Source organism: Hipposideros armiger, unplaced genomic scaffold, assembly GCF_001890085.2.
Source record: "Hipposideros armiger isolate ML-2016 unplaced genomic scaffold, ASM189008v1 scaffold_162, whole genome shotgun sequence".
Classification (NCBI taxonomy): Eukaryota; Metazoa; Chordata; class Mammalia; order Chiroptera; family Hipposideridae; genus Hipposideros; species Hipposideros armiger.
In genome coordinates this window covers 3,023,471-3,045,286 of record NW_017731512.1, presented here as the reverse complement: position 1 = coordinate 3,045,286, position 21,816 = coordinate 3,023,471, and the positions used below count along the sequence as shown (strand labels likewise).

Here is a 21,816-nt window from a genome sequence, read left to right as displayed (position 1 = left end):
CCTCTGGCGTCCCAAGCCAGTTCTTAACCATCGCGCCACTCGGCCGGCCCTGCACTCATTTTCTTGATGATCTCAAATTCTCTTTTCTGCCCATAATAACCAGTGCAGACAATCATTGCCACACAATAATTGGGAACTTGGTGTTTGCATATTTGTTTCAGAATATTGAACTACTAGAAAAGTACATCTCTTATTTATTGTACCCTGCAGTGTAGCTCATATAATGATGCTATTTAATGAACATTATTTATTGCTAGATTCTCCCCCTCTCACCCTACATTCTCTGAGTCTTCATGAGGAAGGAAATTTCCATTAACTCTTGTTCGAAGAGGAGCCATATTCTTAGAAATATTATAGAGGACCAATTCAATAACCATAGGCTCCTGCCTAAAAGAGTGGAGAGTACCCTTCACAAAACTATTTTATTTTTTTAAGTCCATGATGGGTTTGATTTAGAACACTATGTACTATGACATAGGATAGGCTGCTGTAACAAGACACCCTTGGATATTGTGGCTAAGTCAAGACTCTTACATAAGAATCCGGGCAGACAGTCCAGCCTGAGGCTGGTATAGTGGCTCCATCACGTGAGGGACCCAGGCTCTGCAGCTTCAACCAGTGCTGCCACTGCAGCTCTCACCGTCACATCCCCTCGCGTCAAGAGGGGAGAGGAAAAGGGAAAAGTGGTAGGTCCTCAGCTGGGAGGATAGGGAAATTCTGTCGCTAAGAGAAAAGATTGGGAATGAATACTAGGGGCACAGGTAGGCTCCGTGACATATTGTAATTTATGTATGCTTCATTCTGAATAGCATTTTGAGTTAAGTATGAGGCACAGATATGTTTGAGTAGAGCAAGGGAAATTAGCATTGTTCAGCTCGGAGACCTAATCTATGCAAAGTACTTTGAGATCTTATTGGGTTAGCAATGTATAACTTCCAATAGGGGCTAGACACTGTACTGAGTGTTTTACATGGATTGCCTCATATACTACTGTAAATAATCCTCTGAGGGAGGTACTGTTATCCTCCCATTTCATAGATGAGGGAAATGAGGCATATAGCGGCCAAGTAAGCTGCCTGCAGGCACAGAATTATAATAGTAAGTGGGAGAGCTTAGAACTGGTCGGTGAATCCAGACATTCTGATTCCTGAGCTGCCCCTCCAACCACTTCCTGTCCAGCTGCCACTTTGGAGTTTTAGGCTGCTTTTTGAGATTGGATAGCAGGGAAGATTCCCTAGATAGTAATACCTTGAGTTTAAACATACAAAAAAACAAAAACAAACACATGAAACATGTAATAAAACATTTGCTTTTTTCTAGGCTTTGAAAAGCCTGAAATAATTGTTTTATTTTTACAGACAGGATGGCAGATTGTAAGGAGGTAGTCTAGGTTTATACTTAATAAAGGAAGTCCAACTTCATCTAAGGTATTAATTTAGACCAAAGAAGATTTTTCAAAAACCAGATTTAATCTAAATGTGATATATATTTTTAACATTAAGTATTATTAATAAATGACTTAGGTATATTCATGTTAATAAACGATTTAGGTGTATTCATGTAATACTTCACACCACTTTTTAATCGAGGCAACCTGACACAAGTCCACCATAGTGTTTGGGGCTTAATCTATCTCATCCTCAGACCATATCATAGGGGATTATTTATCTCCAGGTGCTTTAAATTGCATTTAAATCATCACATTTATTAAATAGGAAGATGACTTTAGAGTGTAAATTAACAGTATCCACTCCGTGGATGTCTTAGTTTGCCAGGGTTGCCATAGCAAAACACCACAGATGGATGGTTTGGATAACAGAAATTTATATTCTCATAGTTCCAGAGGCTGAAAAATCCAAGATCAAGGAGCAGGCAGGGTTGGTTCCCTCTGAGCCACTCTCCTTGGCTTGCAGATGGCCACCATCTTGCTGCGTCTTCACACGGTGGTCTGTGAATCCTCATCTCCTCGTCTTGTAAGGACACCGGTCAGATACGATTAGGGCCTCCCTAGCAGCCTTACTTTAACTTAATTCCCTCCTTAAAAGCCCTGATTCCAAATGAAGTCATATTCTAAGGTACTGGGGGTTAGGGCTTCAACCCATGAATTTGGGGGACACAGTTCAGTCCATGACATGGACATACTTTGGAAACACTGAGCTGTGAAATCAAACCATTTGCAGAAGTAAGAAGTTCAGCATCAATGTTCTCCTCCCTTATCACTTTGACCAAAATAGGCTGCAGTCCAGATGGTGTGTTTCAGTGACCGTAAACCTTTTTACCTAAATTTTTTGACAGCCTTATTAAGTTTAATATGCAGTTTATTTAAAGACCATCTTGAACTTAGATTTTCACCATATGGGCAAGAGGGAAAATCTATGTTACATTAGCAAACTTTTTGCTGAAAAGATTGAGTGTGATTGAGTGAACTGGACAGATATGACAGGCAGGTATCACAGTCGCTCATAACAATACCAGGCTTCTTCCCAAAGAATAACCATTAGCCATAGAAGGGCTGAAAGACTAAAGGTAAGTGTTCAGCACAGATGAATCCTTTTTCTAAAGTTGAATCTGCAGGGAACTTAAAGAAAATATTTTACCTCTTTGGAGTTATGGTAGAGAATAACTACATCACTGGAAAAGATTTGAAGTTATTCTGAAAGTATCATCAAGGGAATTTATTCCATCCATCTCACAAAAATATTCTGAATGATACTATTTTTAGCTTCTTAACCCCTATATTTCTTTTATTATAAATCTGGAAAATGGGGAGAGAAAAGAAAGGGCAGCAGTACACTTTATGATTTGTATTATTAACCTGGAGAATAAATGAGGGAAACCATAAAAGTCTAAGAATAAAAATAAAAAGTCATTCAATTTTCTGAAAATAATCTTTAGACCTGTGAAATTTTTACAAGTTGTACTTATCTGGCTTGGGATGAAATCTATTTAAAAACCTTGGCACAGTACAAAAGGAGCATTTTTGTTTATTTGTTTAAAAAAAATTGTGGCACTGTTGGAATAGACTACCTAATAAAAATTCCCAACTTTTTGGTTACCACAACACTAGAAGGATCTGACATCAACAAAGGAGGACTGCTGGATATTTTCTCTTAAAGAATGATTCTTGGAGATCTATGACAATATTGTTATATAATATTATATATTATACAAATTATACACAACCTTATGTGAATATGATTGGTACTAGGCAGACCAAGCCCTTGAGACCAGTAAGGACAGCATTAACAATAATACAAAAGCCACCAAGTGACATGTAATCCTGCACCTTGAGAGCCTTACATAAAAGTCCTGTGTGGTCCCACCCTGCTTACTTTTCTAGCTTCCGGTCTCACTATCTTCACTAACCTGAACTCTGGTCACCCTGGAAATGGAGTTATCTCAAGGGGCCATCTTGAAACTTCTCTTCCTCTCTCCATATTACGAAATTTACATAAAATAAATACCTAAAGCTAAGTACATATAAAATGAACCCTGTGTGCTGCACTACATTAAATCACAACTAAACTTCTACTTGTCTCATACTAGGCTGTGAGATGGTTGGCTCAGGGCCACTTTCCGCCCCACACATGCATACAGCACTCAGCATAGTTTGTTGAATAAGTAAATAAAGGAATGAATGAACAAAACATATCCTATCCACAACTTTCCTTTGTAAAAATAACTGAATTTTGTCACTCTACATACAAAAAAATATATCACTGACCTCAGGCGTTACTATCAGGGTAACCAAAAGGTTGTACTTTATAGTTTTTTTTCTTTGTGAGTTAATAGGACATTACTGCATTTATCTTTTGAACCCAAATTGTTTAATCATCTAACTGATTTTTTTTTACTGATTTTTCCAGTTAATTTATGGAATTAACTTAATTTGGCATTAGAGTCTGCTTTAATTGAAAGGTTATTTATTGAACACTGTCTATGTTTATCTACCTCTCCAACCAATAATTAACCTAAAAATGTGGTTGTTCCCTGTGTGTTTAATCATTCCTATCTGGAAACAAGTTCTAATATCACACATCTTAAAAAATAAACCACCTCCCTTCATACTGTGTAACTCTCCAAATACTACCTCTCCATCATAACAAACCTTTCAAAATAGTCCTAGGAGGTGTCTCTACTTACTGGTCATTCCTTTCAGGCTCCCAGACCTAATACTCATTGAATCTACTTCTCTTGAAACCACTCATCTCCATGGAACCAAGCACTGTCATCACTTCTGTGTCTTTTCCTTACTCAAATTCTAAGTAACAATCAACATTTAATATTTTTACTTTTTGATATTGATATTATTTTTGAAAAATAAAGTAATATTAAGTGTTATTACGAATAACAGAAATCTTCTGATTTCTGCACCATGACACTTAACCTATTTTTCCCCATATCTTAAAAGGCCTTCCTTAACATTTTGGTTTTCTTCTGGACCTCTAAATATGGAAGTGTCCATTCCATTTACTCTTTTTATCTATGCTCCCTCCCTATTTCATTTAATACCATAGATTTTAATTCCGTCTGCTTGCTAGTATATCATGTCTGTCTGTCTCTCTGTCTTTCTGTTTATCTATTTCTGGCCCTGACCTATCCCTCACGGTCCTGAATCATGCAAACTCTTCCTACTTTACTCTCCATGTGGCTATTTAGATAGAAGCCCCTCTACCATCCGAAAGAGAACTCAAAATTTCCACCACTCGCAATGACTTCCTCTCCCTTTTCAGTAAGTGGCATTAGCATTCAACTAGTTATCCTAACTAAAAATGCAAAAGTCAGTTGGTTCCTTGTGTCCTCTGAACCACTTGCACATCTAATAGAGCAATGTCAGCTCCACATCAAAGCCCACCTCTTCCCTTATCTTCACTGCTACTTCCCTAACCTAAGCCACTATTTGTCTCTTCTTAGGTAGGAAACCAGCTTTCTAGTTCTTCTCCCCACTTCTAGTTCCTACAATTCATTGTCCACACAACAGCTAGAGTAATCCCTCGAAAAAGTAAATCAGATTGTGACCCTCGCATCATACTTGGTATAAAATCCAGGCCACTTGCCAGCAGGTCCTACCCTACCAGCTCCCTCCACCTCTTCCACTCTGTCTTCTCTCTCCTTGTCCACCTGACTTCAGCCTCCCGTAGTTTTCTGAGACAAGCCAAGGAAGGACAGTCACTCCTCAGGGCCCTGTACCTGCTCCTGCTGCCTGCAACATCCTTCAGATCTTTGCATGACTGGCTCCTTTTTCACATTCTCAGAAGTGGCCTTCCATGCCCAGCTGATCACAAATAACTCACTCTACTGAGACAGTCTCATCTGCTTTTTTTTTTTCCATGATGATTACTAATATCTAAAATTATCATGTTAGGTGTTTTAGTTGCTTATTGTATGCACTATCCTGTCTTATTACTGTTGTAACTCCAACACCTAGAACAATGCCAATTAGATTATAGGTACTTGGTGCTTAATGAATATTTACCAAATGGATTAATAAGTCAGCAGGATAGTTCTAAGTATAACATTCACCTCCAAGTATGAAAAGACAGAAAAAGTTCATATATAAATATGATACATTTTGGAACATTCTGTGAGAGAAAGTTTGTTCTTCCGAAGGATGGGTAAAGTATTGCCCCCGAATGTATTTTACTAATTCTTCATGTATTTGGAACATAGAATATTGAAATACGGTAATTTTCTAATCCCTTTGTTCTTTTTATAACACCTATGACAGTAGTTTCCAGTCAAAGGTCTCATGTCATCATTTGATAATAGACTTCATGTCTTCATTAGGCTAATGATTCTTCAGTGGATACAAATAATTGTTGAATAATGGTGGTATCCTTAATAAACATAACAGTGTTTTCTAATGTTTAATGGTTCAATGCATTATACTGATTTTTAAAAATATATGTAATGTTTGGTCTATTTACAGCATGTGTACACAGATTCGGTAATTATATACAGTTATACTTGTATAGAATATATGTGATTTTAACAAAGTTTTCAAATGAACTTGTAAGCCCATACGAGAATGTATACATGGAAATATCTGTGTAGCTGAATCATTCTATCTGTTAGATAAATAAGATCAGATTTTGTGTTTCCCTAAACTGTGGTATAATAGAATGATCACAAGACTGAGATTCAGAAAATCAAGTTTTTAATACAGCTTCTGCTGGTAAGTAGCGTGATGTTGGGCAAGCCCTTATATTTACTAGAATGTAAGCTCCATCCATGCAGGGGTTTCTGTCTGTTGTCTTCATTGCTACATAACCAGCATCTAAAAAAGTAAGTGCTAAACAAATATTTGTTGCATGAATTACATTTATCCAAATTTACAGTTCCCACATCTACAAAACAATGTTCCTTCCAATCATTGCATTTCAAATAATATTAGCGCCCTAATGGATTTAAATAAGACAGAGTCATTGCTGGAAATGTTTATTCAGCTTTTACCTGGGCCAATATAAAATTGTTTAGTCCACCAAAGCTCTTTGCATTGAATATTTATTAACATGAATAAGATAAGAGCTAAATTGGTCCATGTTGCCATCTTCAGAAGGACTAAAACAAAAACTTTAAAAATGTATTATTCAAATTCACAAAATTAAATAAGTATAAAAGAAAATTCAGTAACAACCTCTCAAATGACGTTTTCCCAAAGTGTGTAGCATTTACATTCTGGAAGCTGTTAAGGTTTAAAATTGCTCTAAGAATCTTGGGAGCACCCTGTAGATATGCCCTTCATTAAGAAAAGTTGATATTCCAATTTTAAAAACAAATGAAGAGACTTCACTTTTACGTTTTTCTTTTTCATTCATTTAACAAATATGTAATGAATGAGCCATGTGAAACCTATGTTAGGGAACGCCAAGAAGTCAGGTCTTGTCAGCCTACTGTCCACTGTCACCTGGACTGCCAAGGGTACACACAGCCCTAAGATCCACGGCAACGGAGCCTTTTGAACCAAGTAACCATCAACATGGGGAAGACTGCAGAGGAAACCTGGAGAGCTAGGTGCTACTGACAGAACGACACCCCTCCTGACCAGCATTTCAGCCTCCCAGCACAGTCACCAGGAATGATCCCTCCGTGGCTGTTCGTTCCCTGTTCCCTCGTGGAAACACGTCCTCCATACCAGTGTTTAGTGGGACCCTGACTCCTTTTTAATGGAACCATTACTGCACTTCCCATCACTCTCTATCCCCTTTATCTTGCCTAATTTTTTTTCTTGCATAGCACTTATTATCAGGCATATTCTATATTTGTTTATTTGTTCATTGGCTTTCTTGTATACACACACTAGAATGTAAGCTAGAGAATAGCAGGAAATTTGTCATTAATCAGTGTATCCCTAGCACCTAGACGAGTGTGTGACACATAGTAGGGGCTTAGTAAATATTTGTTGGTTGGATGGGTGGACGGGTGTGGATGGATGGATGAAAAACTAAATGAAAAGCTGAATGAACAAATACTCCAACCTGAATCTCCTTACTGCTGATCCTCTTAACTGTTCTCTTCCACTTCCCAGCATCACTTCCTGACTTAAATGTAAAGTTTGCCCACATTTTTCTAGCTATGATCCGCATTATTTTTAATAAGAATTTGGTGTTCCACCCTGGCTTTATTGCCTCATCCTGGCTCATTTTGGTAATACACCCTTGGGGCTTGCCCCTACCCCCCAAGTGGGATCTAGCCAATATGTGTGCATGAATGATATGTTGCATCTAAGAAGGAAGCACAGTATATAACAAAATAAATACCAAATCTAAACAGCACTCAGAACGGCCATAAATGAAGTCCCTGCCTTCAGTAAGGGTACAGATTCCACAATGACAAGTCAAGCGGGCAAGGCAAAGACCAGAAAGGGGAAAGGTGGAGAACTCCTGTGCCTTTGGTGGGTAGTGGGTACAACCGCATGAATGTTGATAGGAGTACAAATAGCTACAATGTTTCTAAAGGACAATTTAGAAATAGCTGTTAAGATTAAACAGATTCCTGCCCTTTCACTAGTATTTCAACTTCTAGAAATTTATTCTGTAAAAACTCTCTTATAACAACTGAAAACATCAGTAGAGCTCAGTAGAGGTGGTTGAATTATGATACCATGTAACCATGTGGTGGGACAGTACAATCATTAAAAAGAATAAACATAGACATGTTTGTATTATATTAAATGGAATGATAAAAATTTCACATAGCTATGTGTGGGTCAATCCCATTATCAAGTGCATACCACTGTTCTAGATACTAGGAATAGCAGTAAGTAATATTCACAACGTCCTTCCCCTTGTAGAAATAAATTCTAATTGGAGAAATAAAACATACAGATACACAAATAGCAGTTTAATGGCAAATGGAGCAGTGCTGTGAAGAAGATAAAGTATGGCAAGGGGATAAAGAGAACATATAATGTGATGTATAGATGATGTATTACAGAACTGTACACTTGAAACCTATGTAACTTTACTAACCATTGTCACCCCGATAAACTTTAATAAAAAATAAAGAAAAGAGAAAGAAAAAGAAAAGAAAGAGAAAGAGAAAAGAAAGAGAGAGAGAGAAGGAAGGAAGGAAGGAAGGAAGGAAGGAGGGAGGGAAGGAGGGAGGGAGGGAGGGAGGGAGGGAAGGAAAACCTCCCTGAGCAGATAGAATTGGAAGAGACCTGAATAAAATGAGGGAGCAAGGCAGAAAAATCATAAGGGACAACTAGTAAGGAAACAGGGTCTGCAGCATGTGCTTGGAATGGACAAGAAAATTCAAGGAAGACAGCGTGACTGGACAGCAATAATTGTGTTGGATGAGGGGTCAAGGGTGAGATCCAAGAGGTCCCCTGGGTTTTATATGGCATTTTATGGGCCATGATAACAATTTAGGATATTCTTCTAACTTAGATGATAAACCATCACAAGATCTTGAGCAACAAAGTGTCATATTCAGATTTGTGTTTCTAAGGAGTCTCCATGGCTGTTATGTAGAGAATATTTAGTATTAAGTCCATATGATGCAACCAGTTATATCTTTTATTAGACCATTCACCAAAAGGTTACAGTGACCAAAGCACTCAGTCTTTCATATGGTTTATTTAGCAGTGTTTTGGGTACCTCCTTCACAGAGGTTTTTTGAAGATTGAAAAGTTAATGTGTATATTCACATATATGTAGCTTATGTATGTAATTATGTGTGTAGAGCATTTTTTCATGTATCATTAATGGGCGTTAAATGATACTGTATTAAAAATTGAAATAAAACTGGAAATGCATATAGAATATATAGATGGAAAAGATGTGGTAGGTATTAAATGCCTAACAGTTTGTCTAACCTTTTGAAAATGCTCTAATCAAATGTTTTACAATTTCCTTTCCATGCCATGAATAGAATGCTGGTTAATACATTTTAAAGGGGCTCAAAGAAGTTTCTGTGAACTTAGAGTTTATCAAGGAAACCATCAGCCAGGATAATTCTCAGTGCATAGAGACTCACACCCCAAACTGCCAGTCAGACACCACACAGCTGAGTCAAAAGGCCATGAGATAGATGTGAAGCCTTAGAATTAAGATAATACCTATTTTACCTATGTAGGTAACCTGTACACCATCTTCAATGAGATTGTGTATGTGAAAGTATTGTGAAAATCATTAAATAAAATGCTGTTCCTCTTTATGAGGATCGCTGATATGTGGCAGTACTAAAACTGGTATTTTTCGTGCTTGGATCCAAGTGGCTGTTCTCCTTTAAAGGACATGGCCCACTCATGTAGGTCTGTTCCCACACATTTGGAGCATTCCAGATTAAGAGAAACCCATTAGATTGTTCAGCCTTATCTTTTCACATAGCAGTTCAGTGCCAAGTCCAGTTTTTCACTAGAGCCGACAACTTCAGCAGCAGTAATACAATGAGTTCATTTTGGTTCATTGAGATTCAGGCAGCCTCTGGAACTGGGCAACGGTCTACCATCACTGCTATCCCTCTTGGCCAAAGCACACTTTGGCAAAGAGATTTAATTAATCAGATTGTTCTCTTAGACACTACTTTTCTGTGTAAACTTTTAGTTATTTGCATAATTAACAATTGTATTTGCAGAATCAATTGATATTCAGGGGGAAAACTGTCTCAACAAAACTTAGAGAGTTTCTTTTCTTCTCTCCTGTCAGAGTCAGGCCACAAGAAGTTAAAAAGTACCATACAGAGAAGCACAGAGACTGGAATGGCAGCCGAAATGAGGAAGATGGTAAGGCAACCAAGTCGAGAGTCTACTGACGGGAGCATCAACAGTTATAGCTCCGAGGGAAAGTAAGTAATGTCAGCTTTAGAACAATGGAGTAGGTAGTCATAGGTAAAATAACAAATCCACCAAGGGTTCAAGTGCAGCTTCTTCATTCAACTAGACGTTCAACCAACCATTTTAAAACAGCCTGATCTTTTATGCTACATACAGACGGACATAGTTCTGCACCTGGTCACTTAGATCTTTCCAAAAAATGAAGAACTGCTGGGTTCACATGGATACACTGGTTTCTGTCATCCAGAGAAGCTCAGAATAGTCTGCTAATGGATGTTTATTGTAGAAATGCCACATTTAATGAATTCCTTCATATGGAAAACTCATTGTCTGTCCCAGTCATCAAAATCTGAATTAAAATTTAGACACGAGGAACTAATTTTCCATATTCCTAGTTTTCTCCAAACTATTTTGGGCTAACTATTTAAGTCTAGTAGCATAATAGCAACTTAAATTTTCTTGTTTTTAAAACACCACCAACTCATTTTTACTTTAGGATAAAAAGCCCAGGATCTTTCTCATGATTTTTCTGATAAAAAGAGGTTTAGTTGATGCTGAAATTAATTTGAAAAAATATAACTAGATTTTTGTTTTGCTTACTTGGTTTGTTTTTTTTTTACCATTTCCTATAGATCGTACCCAAAACCTGCATTTTCCTATGCTTGAGAAATGTCTTAGTAAAACTGAACTTTTACTGAGGCTCTAGAGCCCAGTAAAATAATATTTAGTAAAAGAATAATCAGTAATTAGTATTCTGCAGTGGGTTCCTTGGGGAGTGACCATGTACAGATTTTTCATAATTATTCATTTATCACTATTTAAATATCTCATTTACCAATCAAATATTAATAATTTATTTTACTTTACTAGAATTTCTCTATTTTCAAAAAGGACATAAAATTATGCCAAGTTTATATTTATGATATGCTTTCCCATTCGTAAAACTAGTAAGTTTGTTTATTTGATCAAATGATTGAGATGCCCACTCCCAGCAAGATACAGCTAAGAACAACAATTAGCAGGAATAAAAGTTATGGAGATAAACTTGCTGACAAGACACCAATACTTGGTGACGTATTATAAAGCAGTGTGCACATGAAAGACTGGAGACATTGTTTTCTGATATAAAAATGAACAAATCAAGTGATCTTTATCGCCACCATGGATAAGCCCCTTAACCTCTCACAGACTTATTTTCATTGTCTCTGGATGGGATGATAATATGTACCAAGTCGAAATCCCTTGATTATGAAGAAATAATATGTGTGGAAGCACATTGGAAACAATATATCCCTATGGAAATCTGCTTATTCAGAAAACATGCATTGAAGTCCATCTACCTAAAAGGCACGGTTCTTGTTGCCCGGGATACATTACCAAACAAGAAGCGCATCATCACTGCTCTGGTGGAGCTCAGATCCCAGGGAACTCAGTCAGTCATGGTGTAGTAAGAAATAGACACATTTTAATCAATCCATGTGAACTAAAGCAAAGTTTCAACTAATGTAAAATTTTAATTCATTCAAAAATGAGTAAACATTTTTATTTGTAAATAAGAACTTTTACTATGCTGTAATATTTTATTTAAGAAATTATCAGGCATTTTTGATTCGGCATTAATATTACTTAATATTCATGACCAATTATTTATGTAAAGGTCATGATATAAAAACTGGAATCTTATGTTTTGTGTCAGCGATATATTTATGTAGGGATTTTTATTTGTAAGTGTCCAGAAAATTTAGTATATTAAAAATGATAACTAAGCCCTCCTGAATAGAACACCAGCTCTTAAAATGAGAGTGCATCTTTTCTCAATCAATACTGAACCTTATATGTTTGGTTCAGAGGCAATGCAAAAAATCAATAAGTAAACTGATTGTCTAAGTAATGTTTATGATTCCTGATCAGAATCAGTAGTCAAATGGAAACTAAAGAAAACACTTCTAGAACACCTAATGTTTTCAATTTTTGTTCTTCTGCTAATAGCCTAATATTTCCTGGAGTGCGACTGGGAGCGGACAGTCAATTCAGTGATTTTCTTGATGGACTGGGACCAGCCCAGCTTGTTGGCCGCCAAACCCTCGCCACCCCTGCAATGGGTAAGAATCATTTTTTCTACAGAAAAACTGATATTTCATGGTAGACAAGGTCATTTAAAGTAGCATAATAGTAATGCAAGTGAGAAGTAACAAGTGACCTGGGGTGCTGCTGGTTTCAAATGACTATTCTAATCTCTAATACATCTTTCTAACTTGAAACATTATGCAAATAAATAGTCACAAATCTTTGAAATATCAGAAAATCCCTGTCAAGATAGTCTACAATAAATCCAAATAAAGCATAAAGGTAGCATTTTGTGAAATGCATGGGAAAAATGAAGGATTATTCAGTGAAGGATATTGGCATAAATGTTTAATTATGCAAAAAAAATGAAATTGCCTCTCTACCTAACTTAAAAAAATAATATTTTATACTCAATTGTAAAAGAGAAACGGGGTGGAGAAAGACACTAGAAAATACTGAAAAACACTTAAGGTGATGTTTCTATACTCTTGGAGTGGGAAGAACTTCCAAAAAATCAAACCAAAGCTAGATAAATAAAAAACTCCTACTAGCAAAATACACCCTAAACAAAGTTAAAAGACAGATGATGAATGGAGAAAATTATATGTAGCATGTACAATAGATACTTCCTGAAGAACGTGATATGCTAGTTTGAAAGGACCCATAGTGTACTCAGCAAAATGCAAGAAAATAAGTCAACACAAAGGCACATCATCATGGAATTTCACAACATCAGAAAATAGTAGAAAACACTACAAGTTTCCTAAAAGGAAAAGTAATTCTATACAAAACTATCAAAAATCAGATTATCATTGGACTCTTCAATTATAATACTGGAAGCCAGGAGACTACTAAGCATCACCTTCAAAATTCTGAGTAACACTTGATTTCCAATATAGAGTACAATAGCAAGTCAAATTTTTAAGTAAGTTTAAGGCTAAACTAAATACATACTTGGACAAAAAAGGTCTCAAAACATTTTCCTTATACCCAACATTGCTTAGAAAGCTATTGGAGGAAATATTTCCACAAAATGAACTAAGCAAACTTTAAAAATGGTGAACTAAAATGAAAATATGAGATGCAGTAAGTAAATGCTTCAACACAAGAGAGAAATGGTTGGGATATCCAGGATGATAGTGAAGGGAAGTCTAAAGAAAGCTGCAGCACCCATCTTTCAAAGCAATTTGTCCAAATTGTAGCATGTCAGATTTCATAAGATTAAAATCTATAGAATACCTAATGTGTTTGATTTTACGGAAGAGGTAAGCAACCAGGAGAGAGTAAGAGGTTAAATTAGTGATATGTACATAAAAATGTCAGCGAATGCTTTTCTAAAGACTCCTATTAAGTATAGAGAAAAGGAAAAGCTGTCCATGAAATGAGAAGTAATCCTAGTATTCCAGTTCACTCAGCTATAAATAATGTTATACAATAATATTAATGGGGGAGAATGGGATGGCAGAAAGTGTTAAAAAATATAGGGATAGGAAAGCAGTGAGAGACATTGAAATTAGAAGTCAGTAATAATATCTAAAACTGAAAAAGTAGGAAAATATCTGATAAGTATAGTATTTAGAGATAGGGCGGCAAATGCCAAAAAGTGAAAAATACATCAGATAAAAAAACATTGAAAATTATGAAAACAGTGACCCTTGGAAGGCGAGAAGTTGAGAGAGAGAGATTGGGAATCTTTTATACTAACAAGGCTTATAGAATAGTTTGACTCTAAACTATGTGCGTATCTGATTAAAACAAAAACAAAAATCAAAGACTAAGAGAGACCTTTAGGAGCTGAGGTCTATAACAGAATTACAAGACTGATAACAATCCAGAACCACAAAGCTGATCAACTGACCTGGCAAATAAAGGGAATTCACAACTGAAAGATGGAGATGATTCAACCAACGAAAAATAACTTAGACATAGTTACATTTAACATTTTCAAAAATAAAGCATCACATCCATCAGAAGAAGAAGAAAATCTTAGTAAAAAAAAATGAGTAAAGGACATGAATAGGAAAGACATAAGAGAAGGAATACAAATTGAAAATACTTAGAAATATGTTCAGCATTCCTACTAATTAAGGAAATGCATTTTATAACTTTTTAACCATCGGAGAAATTAGACATTGATAATACCACTATTAATGGGTTGTAATACTTAAGGTGATAGTGCAAACTGGCACAGCCTTTTGAAGGATAGTTGGCAATATGCATGGAATTTTTGAATGTCCATTCAATTAGACCCAGTCATTAAAAATCTGGGAATATATACTCAAGAAATAATTGACCAAGTGAACAAAAATTATTTATAAAGCTGATCATTATGGTGCTGTTTATAATAGCAGCAAGGTAGATAACCCATATTTCCATCAACAGGGATGTGGTTAAATAGGTAATAACATGCCTGTTTAGTGGTCTATACACTCAGTAAATTGAGGATGTGTGGTCATAATAGATGCATAGATAAGAAGAAAGGAAGGAAAGATGGGACGGAGGGAAGGAGAGAGGAAGGAAGACAAGTACTTATGAGATTGCTAGGATATTAACCAAAACGTTAACGGTGGTTTCTCTAGACAATGGAAGTACAAATAATTATACTTTTTGTATTAAGAAGTATTCTAGATGACATAAAAGATAGGAAATATTAATAAGAGTAGAAGAAACTCTAAATACTTCAATATTGTTGTACTTAAACAACTTATAAACTAACATGGGATTCTCATAAGATGGATTGGTACCAGAAAAATGAAGAGAAATTTTCAAAACCTGATTTGGAGGCAAGGAGAGAAGAATGGGGTTGGAGGACTCTAAATCTTAGTATTTTATCAAGATCATGAGGGTCATAATTTGGAGTCTGTTATGGACCTCTATTTTTTTTTAACTGCATGTAACTGCAAAGAAGCTGAAACATTTTGTTTGCCCTCCACTTGCAGGTGACATACAAATTGGAATGGAGGACAAAAAGGGCCAATTAGAAGTTGAAGTCATTAGAGCACGAAGCCTAACGCAAAAACCTGGTTCCAAGTCTACACCTGGTAAGGAAAGATGTTTGGACAAGAAAATCTCACGTAGGCAAAAACTCAAAACATTTGCTGCATTGGAATTTTATACACTCTGACTGTATCATCTGAGTGATTAAAAAAGCAGTTTTTTGTGTTCTTTGATTCTATAAAAATAGAGCATTACACAATTATTCTGTCAGAAAGTGTTAGGAAGTGTCATACTAAGAAAAGTTTAGTTATGATTGTTTCTTAGCTTGTGTCAATTGTTTTTTTTTCTTACTTTTACAAATGCAAAAGAAAAAAAGTTCTAATCATAATATAAACCTTTAAAATATAAACCTGAGTTGTAATTCCAGCTATACCCCAAGTAAGTCAGAGTCTTATGATAAGTTTGCATACATTTATTTGAAATGAGGAAAATGGCAGTAGTGCTAACATACAGGTGTTAAGGAATCAAATTTATGGAGCACAGGAAATTTGAAATGATTTAAATATAGTCAATGGGAAACTTTCAATAAGCATCTCTAAATCTCTAATGAGGCATTCTCTCATATAATCAATTTAACTTAAAGGATTAACTTCTTATATGTTAATATTACCCTTCTTTAGCTCCATACGTCAAAGTATATCTTTTGGAAAATGGGGCCTGTATAGCCAAGAAGAAGACAAGAATTGCACGAAAAACCCTTGATCCTTTGTATCAACAGTCCCTGGTTTTTGACGAAAGTCCACAGGGTAAAGTTCTTCAGGTCAGTAATACTGGTTTGACTTTTTACATTGTAATATCCACATTTTTCAAGTAAACACTGAAGAGGTGGTCAAAGACGAAGAGACTAAAGTTCAGGAAGGGAAAATGCATTAAACATCCTTGAGTAGAAAAAAAGTGGTGATTCACAATGCAAATAACGTATAGTATTAAGAATAGCTGGTAGATCCAGTGGAAAACAACATTTTTATTTACTCCTTTTTCCTTCTCTCCATCCTCTCCTTCCACTTTTGCCCTATTGTTCCCTCTCTTCCCTTCTTCTAGATCAAAGATAGATGATAGATAGATAGATAGATAGATAGATAGATAGATAGATAGATAGATAGATAGATATCAAGGCAAGTGATGCTAATAGTAGTTTATTGAGCATTACTATGTGCCAGACGTGGGATACCAAAAGGAAGAAAGGAAAGGAAAACGCAAGTGTATGGGTGCGTTGTTAGGTGCTTACATACATAACCTCTTTTAAACATGTGCAATAAATATCAGTATTTCCATGTTAAAGATGACATCTGAGGATCACAGAGATTAAATAATTTGGCAGAGTTACTCAGTAAATTGAAAAGGCAAGATTCACCACCCCTGCCTGTGTAAAGCAGGTGAACAAGTTCAGTTGAGAACCTTTGCAGATGACTAAAGGGCTAGAAAACAGAAGCTAGGAGTACGTGCAGTGGAATACTTACCTGTCACCATCAGGCGTTGACCTAGATTGTGAGAGAGCTCACTGACTTATTAATTATCTGAGCACATCAACAGTGCCAGGCATGTCCTCAAAAGGCACCAGTTATTTCTCAGCCTGCCCCTTCACTAACAAGTCCATAATATAAAAGAAATGTAATGAATATTCTCGCCTTTATACAGTGTCCATCATCTGTGTGCTACCTTGCACACTGAGCTGGGCTGTTTTGCCCTCCTAGCTTCCACAGATTGTAATTGTTATATCTCTTTCGCCCTGTATATTGCTTACTAGATAGTGGTTCCTAAAGAAGGTATTGAATTTATATATGAATATACTGGTGCATTTATTTCTTTAACATGGTTTATGTATATAAGACCCCCTCACTGATTAGGAAAACATGACTGGCATTCCATCAAACCCAAAAATTACAGCGAAGTGTCTCTCTGAGCACCTAGTTGTTAATATCTTCTAATCTGTTCCTCCTCCTTGGTGTTAATTATATTCATTTCCTGTCCTTCACTGACTGGCCCACTTTTACAGAATAGCTGCTTTCAACTCTTCTAATGTGAAAGAGAGAGAAGTTCAAGTTCTTATTGCATTTCTCCGTCCCTGCAGGTGATCGTCTGGGGGGACTATGGCAGAATGGACCATAAGTGCTTTATGGGTGTGGCTCAAATCTTGTTGGAAGAACTTGATCTGTCCAGTATGGTAATCGGATGGTACAAGTTGTTCCCCCCATCATCACTGGTGGATCCCACACTCACTCCCCTGACCCGCCGGGCTTCCCAATCATCTCTGGAAAGTTCAACGGGGCCTCCCTGCATTCGATCATAGTGAACTTACACCAGAGTCATTCCAATAACACTCTACCCTTCAGGATAATAATCTGAACCAGATATTTCATGATCAAGAGCATTGTTGGAAACAGACAATCAACGTGTGTTTTGCCTGTAGTAGTTTTTCAATAATGTGTCCCAACTGTTGTTTCAAACCTGGCTTCATATGACAGAACAAGGCAATCTATCAAATTACAGTAAGAGTCAACGTGCTAGTGAGAGTCACTGATGCTTCTAACAAATAGAAAAAGAGGAAACTTCAAATTTACACACACACACACACACACACACACACACACACACACACACACACATACACACACACACCCCAAATTGAACAAACTGGAAACTCTCACTCTGTGAAAAGTTATATTTTCCACGTTCCTACACTATCCACAAACAGTGTTATTTCCCTGGTGTTTGAGAAGTTTTGTTCTTTTGTGTTTTATTTCTGTGTGTGTTATTTGTTGGTTTTGGATTTGCTTTGTTTTGTTTTCCACTGTGTTTGTCATTTACACTAGATTTTGGCTGTGTCATGACAGGCCTCATGATGCTTACAGAGACCCTTCCTTTCTTTTTCCAAAAGCACCAAAAAAAGGGCTGAAGCAGTCTCTGTAGCATCTCCCCAAAGTGTTCAACAGCTAGACAAGACGAGGCCCATGAAGGGTTTCACTGGCTTTAGTTTATAATTCTTCAAAGTCTTATATGTGGAAACCCAGAAAACAAAAAGTTATCTTCCAAAAGAATAATTGCAGAACCACTTTTTCAAATGAAGAGCATATCTGTTTGCATTCTAAAAAATTAATTTATGCTTCCCCTTGTTTTGCATGGAAGACTTTTAAAGAAGTCACTCTGCAACTGTTGCTGGGAGCTAAAACTAACTGTGTAATCATACTTTGGAAACACTCCTTGTCATGCCTTTTTCTTCCTGATATCCAAAAAGTATATGCTTATGTGTATAAACTACACTTTGGACTTCCCAAAATGGTGACTAGAAATGGATTTGAGCCTAAGACACTTTCAGCTATGCCCAGGCTTCTCAGCCATGTCTCAGTGTAGACACACCCATCTGTCCTGGAAAGAGCATGGTATGAGCTGTTAAGTATTCCACTGGAAATGCCAGTTGAAATATTCTGCACTAAACTAATGTTTTTAATCAAATTTTAGTTCACATTTCTTTGAGATGGATGCAAGCACAAAGCTTGATTTTTTTAATGCAAAGTATCTTAACTTTTGGGGGGGGAAAAAAGTCAAATTTCAATTTGCATTTCCTTCATCTGAGTTTTTCTTGGCCTTGAATTTCCCTTGTGACCTTCTGTATGTGTGCTACAAACTGCAGACTCTGCAGGTGCATCGATATGTTCTCCCTCCTTTTATGAGTCATTCAACTTTTGTGATCACACAAACAGAGCAGCATGACTTGCAACTGTTCACAGCCGCATGCGCATTTTGTAAAAAAAGAAAAAAAGAAAAAGAAAAGAAACAAAAGGTTATTTAATAATGTATGTTAGTTCCACATAGGCCAGCTTGTATGTTGCATGTACTTGTACAGTTTGCTCGTTAATTACTATACTGAAATAACCAAGAAATCTAAGCCATCCATTTTTGTTATAGACATTTTGCAGGTCTCAGCCAGACTCAGTCTGTGAGCCTGGGGTGAAATGTCTATAGATGGACTTTATTTTTTACCCTCTGGAAAACGTGATGTAGTATGGACCAAATTCCTTCTAATAAATATTTTGGTGTAGATTCCTACTGTGGGACTGTAACACATGTAGACACTGTGTACACACTAGGTTTTAATCCATAGACATACTGCCTGCACCAAGTGAATTCTTTATTATTATTTACACATGCCAGAATTATCTGCCCATCATTCCACAGGGCACAGACTGACCACTACTCACCATGCTGAGCAGGAAGAACTGAAGCATTGGTGCACTTCTACTAGATTCCGTTCTGTCTTAGTGGCCAACAATCAACTAATTATAATTGGGTAGTATCTTTCTATTTTGACCACTTGTCTTAACACTCCCCTGTGCTTTTAAATGAACTTCCAACTCATGTATGTAAACATGTTTAATAAAATTTACTTTTCATGTCAGTCAGTAGCCATCTGTGTTCTATGTTTTGCCCAGATATCCATTGTGGGTTCTATGGTGCAAAGTGGGAGCCAGATCATGGGAAAGGGAGGCCGGGGTTTGTGTTCTGCTGCGGGCGTTTGACTGGACTTGTCACTGCGCTATATCTGTCTTAATCTATGGCCCGAAGGGTACTTTGCATCACATACAAGTTTTCACTTTGTCAGCCTGTCTAAGTGAGCACATGACTCTACTTCTGAAAAGTGGCATTATTAAAAACAATAAATCTCAGTAAGAATCAAACGGAAGGTTGTTTTTCTGCTGTTTGAGTATGCTAATAAAAGAGACAGCTCTGTTGTCCAGTTTCCCAATCATTTCAAGTTATGTGACATATCAAAATATTCATTCCTGCGTCTCGTCAAAGCACCTGGTTCCCCTTCCGTCTTTTGCTAAACTGACTGATTTGGGAAACCTCGCCTTACAGGAGGCTGGCTTAACGAACCAAGCAAGACATTAAATCACCTTCAATAGAACCTTAGGGAATAAATATATTTTCAAATATAGTAGATGAGTCTCTAAAAGTGAAAGGTTAAAAGAAAAATGATTAGCTTTCTTAATTTCATGATATTTTTTTCTTCTCCAAAAGTGTGTTCATATATTTCATAATCATCATTTTCACAAAATACTGGATAAGGACTGATTTCATGTTGCTTTGTAGTAAAATAACTGTTGAGATCTACTCTCCACCTTCTAAGAGCCCTTAAATTTTTATAGACCACACTGGCTTCAACTTTGTAAAGCAAAATAAACTAACAGCTAACTCAATATCAAATTTGAGTGAATAATGCAATTTGAGACCTGTCACTACATTAGTTGTGTAAAGTTTTTTAAACAATTGATGGAATTTTACCCTATTGAATCAGCCAGTTGGTCTATAAGACATAAAATTGGGCCGGCCGAGTGGCTCAGTTGGTTAAGAGCTCGCTCAAGAGTGTGAGCTCTGAGCAACAGCAATTTGATTCCCGGCCTGAGCTGAGCTGCCAACAGGTAGCAGGATGGCTCAGCTAAAAAAATAAATTAATTAAATAAAATTATCTGTTAGGCCAGGTCAACGGGAGACAAAAACAACTAATCAGGTCAGTTTACAACACACAGCAGAGCTGATTAATGCACACGCAGTAAGATAGCACACAACTGGGGGGAGGGAAAGCAAGTCTGCTACTAAAATAGGAGGCCGCTGAATACGGCTTAGAATTCTTTTTCTAGTTAGAGATAGAAATCTCTCTTCAAGGCAGATAAATCTGCACAGCATTGTGATGTCAGGGCCTACAATGATGGAGAAGAAGTAACTGGAGGAAAAGCAATTTTGCTAAGTCTTCATGGTTTCTTGCTGACCCTGACAACCTAAATTCTGGAAATCCCAGCTTCAGATATATGACCTGACTATACTTAACCATCATTATTAAGGGCGTTGTTGCATACTAGGTATTAAGTACTTGGAATATAAAAAGAAACACTCACCCTGTCTTAAAGGAGCTCCCTATCTATTAAGACAGATCATTTTATTAAAAAGAAAAACTGCAATAACATATTTGATTAGTATACAAAGGGTCATGGGATTACGTTTAATTCTCACAATAGTCCTATGAGTTAAGCACTCTTAAGGCTCCTATTTCAACATCAAAAATCTACAGCTTGGAGAAGCTAAGCAACAGGCCAAAGGTCACAATGCCGTTCCTGATGGACCTGGGATATGAACCAAGGTCAGCTGACCCACCAAACACTCTGCATTCTACACTATGTGCTGACAATTGAGCTAGATCTTTAAGGGTGCTCATATGTAGGATAGAAAACTGAAAGCAGCAGAGGAACAAGACAGAAACAAAAACTCACAAACACAGACAACAGTTTAGTGGTTACCAGAGGGTAAAGGGGAGGGGGGATGGTAGATGAGGGTAAAGCGGGTCAAATATATGGTGATGGAAAGAGATCTGGGTGTTGAACACACAGAATTGTACACTTGAAGCCTAGGTAATTTTACTAACCATTGTCACTCAATACATTTAATAAAAGTAAAAAAAAAATTTTAAAAGCCCACCA

At 36.7% G+C, this 21,816-nt stretch overlaps 1 protein-coding gene across 38 annotated transcripts in view; it reads left to right on the top strand.

The window, feature by feature from the left end:
* The window catches only part of LOC109387559 (regulating synaptic membrane exocytosis protein 1), a 203,876-nt gene extending 183,803 nt beyond the window's left edge, over nucleotides 1–20,073 (top strand). For all 38 annotated transcript variants that reach the window (XM_019651575.1, XM_019651565.1, XM_019651572.1 and 35 more), the window contains 5 exons: nucleotides 10,152–10,290; nucleotides 12,269–12,381; nucleotides 15,286–15,387; nucleotides 15,964–16,103; nucleotides 17,415–20,073. In XM_019651575.1, coding sequence (XP_019507120.1) covers nucleotides 10,152–10,290; nucleotides 12,269–12,381; nucleotides 15,286–15,387; nucleotides 15,964–16,103; nucleotides 17,415–17,633 — 713 coding nt within the window. In that variant the 3' untranslated portion in view covers nucleotides 17,634–20,073. The remainder of the gene's footprint in view (nucleotides 1–10,151; nucleotides 10,291–12,268; nucleotides 12,382–15,285; nucleotides 15,388–15,963; nucleotides 16,104–17,414) is intronic.
* The last annotated feature ends 1,743 nt before the right edge of the window (nucleotides 20,074–21,816 follow it).